The sequence below is a fragment of the Limulus polyphemus genome, unplaced genomic scaffold (assembly GCF_000517525.1).
Source record: "Limulus polyphemus unplaced genomic scaffold, Limulus_polyphemus-2.1.2 Scaffold1642, whole genome shotgun sequence".
NCBI lineage: Eukaryota > Metazoa > Arthropoda > Merostomata > Xiphosura > Limulidae > Limulus > Limulus polyphemus.
This window is the reverse complement of record NW_013667252.1, coordinates 10808-17759: the sequence shown is the minus strand read 5'-3', so window position 1 is coordinate 17759 and position 6952 is coordinate 10808. Positions and strand designations below refer to the sequence as shown.

Sequence of the window (6952 nt, the reverse complement as noted above, 5' to 3'; positions counted from 1 at the left end):
AATTTGAATTATAAGTATAATTTGGATGGGAATAACCTTAACAGTGTTATGAAGGAAAGGGATCTTATTGTAATAGTTGATCAGTCTCTATACTTAAAGCCATCCAAGCAGTGTGCTGTTGCTAGTGGTAGGACAAATAGGATTTTAGGTTGTATGTACAGAAATATTGAATACAAGTCTAAAGAGATTATACTTTCATTGTACAGGTCACTGGTTAAGCCACATTTGGAATATTGTCTTCAGTCTTGGGCTCCTTACCTTAGGAAAGATACTGAATTGTTAGAAAGGATTCAGCGAAGGGTTACTAAAATGGTGCCTGGGATGGAGGAGTTGTCATATGAAAAGATGCTGAAATCTCTCAAATTGTTTTCTCTTGAAAAAAAGAAGAGTTAGGGGGGATCTCATTAAGGTGTTAAAGATTGTAAAGGGAATTGATAGTGTTGATGCATCATCTTTTTTCATACTTAACAGTAAGAATGGTAGGACTAGGGGACACAAATATAAATTTTGTCAAGGTAGGAGTCATCTTTAGCTAAGACAAGTTTCATTTTTATAACAGGGTGATTGGCCTTTGAAACGGGTTGCCTTCAGATGTTGTAGAGACAGTAAATTTAAGTGTGTTTAAGAAAAAGCTTGATAAATATATGAATGATAAGAGCTGTCTTTAAGATTTAAAAAAAATAATTTTAATTTAGTTTGGAGGATGGAAGAGCCGAGATGGACCAATGGGTCGCATGTTGTCCCAAAACATTATGTTATGTTATTTCTTCCTTAACATTTATATCAGGCTATTTTCACTTGTTGAAATTGTAGGCCTACTGAGTAATTAAAAAAAACAACTAATTCCACAGACAAAATTTCAATCTAAAGTGATAACTACATAACGTATGCCTAAATTTTAAAAGTTTCCTCTCAAAGCTAATCAACATTCTTCATGTAACTAAAAAGCAGAATATCATGATAAATGTTGCTTCTAACACTGATCTCTCTGACTGGTACTATAACTCGTAAACTCACTCTACTCATTATTCATTAACTTCTCATCACTTTACTAACTGATTACTTGTATGTATAAATAATATACACTCATCTCTAGGTGTTACTTTTACATGAAGCTTCTCTATTATGACATGATCATCATTAACAGGTCCTCTAGCAAGCACTAAATTATAACTATATAATTTTGCTTCTTTATACATTAAGATCTGGTTAGGCCCTATATATATGCAAGCCTAGCTTCTGATTCCTTTTTTTCTTCTGGAAATTGGCTGCATGCTGTGTTTTGAATACTTACCTGCATTTAATCTTCACCTCCCACTGTTAGGCATAGTAAGATTTTAAGTATTAGAAGAAAAATATGTTTTATTCTGTGGCCAATTTTTGCTACAGGATCTCTGTTTGCTGATTCTATTAATATTTTTAAGCCCATTTACAGAAGGACTCTTGGATAGATAGATAGATAGGTTCCAGGTTTATTTTAGAGTTCTTATTTTAACTGGAAGATTATAAACAGTGTGACTAAGTATTAATTATTAAATTTTTTATTGTCACAGTTTCATTCTTGGCCAGCTCAAGGTGAATTTCAAGGGCTCAAAGAACCCACTGCAAAAATTGTAAAGGTTTAGAAAAAATACTAACAAGCAAAGAAAAAAAAAGGGATATTTATGGTAAAAGTTTGTGTGCAAAATTTAAATTAATTATTATTTAATTAATTTTTGAATTATATTTGGGTAAGCTATTAACAGATGTGTTACTTAGAAGTGACATTGTTCAATTGAGGAATGAAAATATAATTCCATGATTTATTTAGACCTAAAAGTGTATTCGGTTACGGAATTCAAGCATTTGTGCATGTATTAAGTAACAGAGATTTGTTACCTGTACCCTACAATATGCAATAGCTGATTAAATGTGTTCTTTTGATTTCAGAACAATCTTGTGAGAGAAAATGGAGCAGACTGGTGATCTAATGGGAGATGAGATTATTTCAAAGTTCAGTGACAGTGATAATAAAGATCTGGATACTTTAGAATATGTTGAAACAGACATGAACGAAAAAACTGAATTTAAAAACGATGAACAACAAATTTGTTCTGGTTTAGAAAATACATCAGGTAAGTACAAACACATCTAAAGAAGTAAATTCATCATCACTGGATGAAACGAAATGGTTAATTCTTGTGGATCTTTTAAGAGTTATTGAACTTTAATGATACAGGGTGAATTGCAAAGGAGTGTGGATCCATGTTTAGTGTGTTTGTTGACATACCTGTTACAGTATTATGTTGTAGAAGCTCCATGCAACATATTGATAAGAAACTACACCTGAATGATTGGTTCAATTACATGGTTTTAAAAACAAAGCAAATAGTTAAGATTTCTGTAATACATCTATGAATAAATATTTTGATAAATGTGCAGTAAAAGTACAAGAACTATTAGAAGGTCAACAGCAATAAGGATTGTACAGACCTTATAAGAAACAATAGATTTACTATATTAATGATTATACAGTTAAGTAAAAGCCTTACAAGAAACAATAGAAGATTACTGTAGCAATTACTGTATAGTTGAAGTAGAGACTTTGAAAGAAACAACAGAAGATATATTGTAGTAATGATTGTGCAGCTGAAGTAAAAACCGTACAATAAAAAAAAAGTGATAATAATTGTACAGTTAAAGACCTTACAATAATGATATAAGATAGATAGCAGTAAAGATTGTACAGTTGTAGTAAAGAATTTACAAGAAACAGTAGAAGATCTGTGACCTTACAAGAGAATGAAAGATAGTAGTGAAGATTGTAGTATGAAAACTGCGAGAGACATTAGAATAATTTGAAAACTATATGATACACATGCTCACACAAATCTAAGTAAATTATATCTCATTATTATGATGTGTACATGGTAATACAGATCTTTATCAACATATATAAATTATTCTTCACCAAGTTTTTTAAAATGTAGGTTTAATGAATGTGACAGAAATAATTCATTGGTCCACAACTTTTCAAGTCACCTTTTCTTCAAGGATTATCAGAGCTTTTTATGAGATTTATGTGATTAAGAAAATTGGAAATAAGGTTTTTGTGTTGTGTGAAAATGAATAACTGTCATACAATAAAAAATAACTTCCAGTAGTTAGTGGGACTAAAATGCTTAATAACAACCTTGAAAGAATGACTTTTGTTGTAATAGTGTAATTATCATTTCTTTAATAAACATGTTTGTTCATTTTTGTATTAAGTTTTAGTGTGTGGGGGTACTGTTGGAAGTTGACAGTTGTAGCAAAGTGTGTAAAGCTATAAAACAATTAAAGAAACTAGCAAAGTATGTTACAGTTGGTAAGAGAATGTTTCTATTACAAAAAAAGTAAGAAACGTTTTACCTGAGCAGTGTTTATCATTATAGTTCTTTATGTATAGACTTTGTGACTAATGGCTGGAACAAATTTTTACCTGCAGCATAGTGGCTCATAGAACAGCTCTGAGTTTTTTAATATTTTTTTTCAAGTGCAAACTTTATTTCACAGCTCTGTCATCTCTTGGCCAGTTTGGATTCAGGTGGTCAAACCCTTTTGATTGATGTATTTGACCATGCCCAAGGTCTCACAGATTAATTTACTCTAATCCTGCCTAAAAGAATTTCAATTTGAGGGTAGGCTGGTAGAGATCCTGATGAGTAATAAAATTGAATCAGGTATACAAGCGTCCCACACTAGGTATTGTTGGCGAACAAAAATATAGCTTAAAAAAGGAAAAAAGGTCTCGAAGATTAATTTATTCTAATCCTGCCAAAGAAAATTTCAAGTGCTGTGACTATTGAGTATTTTCTCTTGTATTGTATAGCATGATGTTTCAACATGTACATAGAAAGTATTGCTGTGAATGATTTCCATGAATGCGATTTTCTTAACACTTACAGCCATCCAGTTTTCAAAGTTGTATGATCCTGAATCCCAAGTCTTTTAATTTTGCATAATAAAAAGTACTTACACTGTTTTTACAGAATTCTATTCTAAACACAATAAAACAATAACATATTGATAAACAATTGAATTTTTGAAAATCGTAACATTTATAAACTCACACATAAAATCATTTAAACAAGAAATTTATAAAAATGATGATATTGGAAAATGTGATAGAAGACAAAACATCAAAAGTATTTCATGATAATTAATCACTTGAAGTAAGATATTATTATTTTATAATCCAGAAAATTACAGGTTGAAGGTAATGTTGGCTGTCATGAAAGGTTTTACTGTAAACATTCGTATTGAATGTGTAGTCTTACAACCATTTTAAACTTTCATGCTGTTTTCACCTGAGAAGAAATAACTCTGATAATAACATTTCATCTTGCTGATATTTTATTAAAGGTTTATAGCTACATTTTATATTTATTATGTTCACATTTTGTTTTCAGATGTAAAGACCAACGTGAACAACTGTTATGGAAATCAATTATCTGGATCTGGTGATCATGTTTTAACACAAGAAGGTCCCTTTACAGAAACAAAAATTGAAAAATCTCAGAAACCAAACAATTCAACTAGAGATAACCTAAAACAATCTCATATCTCTTCTAGTGGTGACAAGCCATACAGCTGTGAAATGTGTGGCAAACAGTTTGGAAGTTATAGTAACCTAAAAGTACATGAGAGGATACACACTGGAGAGAAACCATATAGCTGTGTGGTGTGTGGTAGAGAATTTGCAACAAGAGGAAACCTAAAAAAACATGAGAGAATACACACTGGGGAGAAACCATACAGTTGTGTAGTGTGTGGCAGAGAATTTGTAGGTAGTAGTAACTTAAAAAAACATGAGAGAATACACACTGGGGATGACCCATACAGCTGTGTAATATGTGGCAAAGAATTTGGAACAAAAGGTAACCTACAAGTTCATGAGAGGATACACACTGGGGAGAAGCCATACAGTTGTGTAGTGTGTGGCAGAGAATTTGGAACAAAAGGTAACCTAAAAAAACATGAGATTATACACACTGGAGAGAAACCATTTAGCTGTATAGTGTGTGGAAAAAAATTTGGAAGAAGTAATACTCTAAAAGCACATCAGATGATTCATAATACAAGAAAAACATATAATTGTGCAGTTTGTGGTGAAAAATGTGTATGTAGTAATAACTTTGAAAAATATGAGACAATACACATTGAGGAGAAACCATATAGTTGTGTAATCTGTGGAAAAACGTTTGGAAGAAATAGTTATCTAAAAAAACATGAAAAAACACATACAGGAGAGAAACCATACAGTTGTGTTGTTTGTGGTGAACAATTTGTATGTAACAGTAACTTAAAAAAACATGAGACAATACACACTGGTGAAAAACCATATAGTTGTGTAATATGTGGAAAGAAATTTCGAAGAAATAGTTATCTAAAAAGACATGGAAGAATACATACAGGAGAGAAACCTTACAGTTGTGTAGTGTGTAACAAAAAATTTAGAACAAATAATAAATTAAAAATGCATCAGAGAGTACACACTATAGAAAAAACATAAAGTTGTGTAATATGTAGAAAAATATTTGCAAAAAATTCTGATAGAAGAATACACGAGAAGATGCACACTGAAAAGGAATTTTTGATGTGAAGTAAGTAAGAAAATGTTAAGAAGAAATTATAACCTAAAAATATGTGAGAGGATACACTGGGGAGTAATTATACAGTTCTTAAGTACGTGGAAAAATATTCATATAAAAATACATGAGAAAATTCATATCTAGAAGAAACCATACAGTTGTGAAGTCTGTTTAAAACCTTTCTGAAAAATTATTTCTTTTAAAAACATGAGAAAATACACACTTGGGAGAAACCATATGGTGTGTTGCAAAGAAAACATCTAAAGATACACACTAGAGTTAAATTTTAACACTGAAGTATGTGGCAAAAAACATTCAGTAGACACATAGTGGAGAGAAACTACAGTTGTGTTGTATGTAGCAAAAATAATTTGAAAGTTATAATCATCTTAATAAAACACTAGAGGATTCATACTTAGGATAAAACATAGAAGTACAAAATGTTTACAGTTATAGTGTACAGTTGTGACAGGGTACACTTGCATGGTTTATCTGTGAAACCACATTAGCATAGTGTGTGGAAAAGTATGTGTAACCCTAAAACATCAGAACTACAAACAGTAGAGAAAGCAACCAGGTATGATGTCTCTAGCTAGGACTTTTAAGGTAGTCTTTATTTAGAAAAGCAGAGAGAAGAGGAACAAGTAAGATATGTGGAGTGTGAAGTGTGGTACAAAGAACTTGAGAGACAAATTTTATATAATGTAAATAAAATCTTATTTAATGGTTGTCAGTTTTTGAGTAAAGAAAAATCTCTTTGATTATCAGAATATTTATTACTTAAATCTAAAGATTTGTCCACATATAACAACAATTAAATTGACTATTTAATGTTAACAGATTAGTTATGTCAGGTGAGTTTTATATAATGCAACCTTTATATCAGTGGTTCCCAAGCTTTTTTCACTGATGACATTCTAACCCACTTGTTTGGATTTGCATAACATCTCTGCTGCCACATGCATTTTTTTTTTCTGTAGTTTTTTCTTTTCTTAATTATTCTTTTTTTGGTGAAATTCATGACACACAGTTTATAAAACACTGCTTTTTATAGTTAAGATTTGGTTTTTTTGAAGTGGTATTTGTTTTTCTCAAGTTAAGCCTACAACAATGAAGTATTTATGTTAAGGCTGTTGCAATTGGACACCAATTAGTATTATAGTTCCCAGTAATCAGCTTGTCAGGCTATGGGTCTGTCGGGAGCTTACTTTTTAGTAGTATACTAGACCACCATGACCGTTGGGTCAACTACTATTCAGAGGTTATGAAGAATTCAAGCTAATTTCAATATTGCACTGAAATGAAGGTTTATTTTGAGATAATTTAATTAAATATTTCAA

At 31.0% G+C, this 6952-nt stretch overlaps 1 protein-coding gene across 1 annotated transcript in view; it reads left to right on the top strand.

Annotated features, from left to right (window-relative positions):
- The window catches only part of LOC106464410 (zinc finger protein 721-like), an 83296-nt gene extending 76350 nt beyond the window's left edge, over positions 1–6946 (top strand). Inside the window, exons 9-11 of the mRNA XM_022392105.1 lie at positions 1554–1575; positions 1946–2114; positions 4431–6946. Coding sequence (XP_022247813.1) covers positions 1554–1575; positions 1946–2114; positions 4431–5533 — 1294 coding nt within the window. The 3' untranslated portion in view covers positions 5534–6946. The remainder of the gene's footprint in view (positions 1–1553; positions 1576–1945; positions 2115–4430) is intronic.
- The last annotated feature ends 6 nt before the right edge of the window (positions 6947–6952 follow it).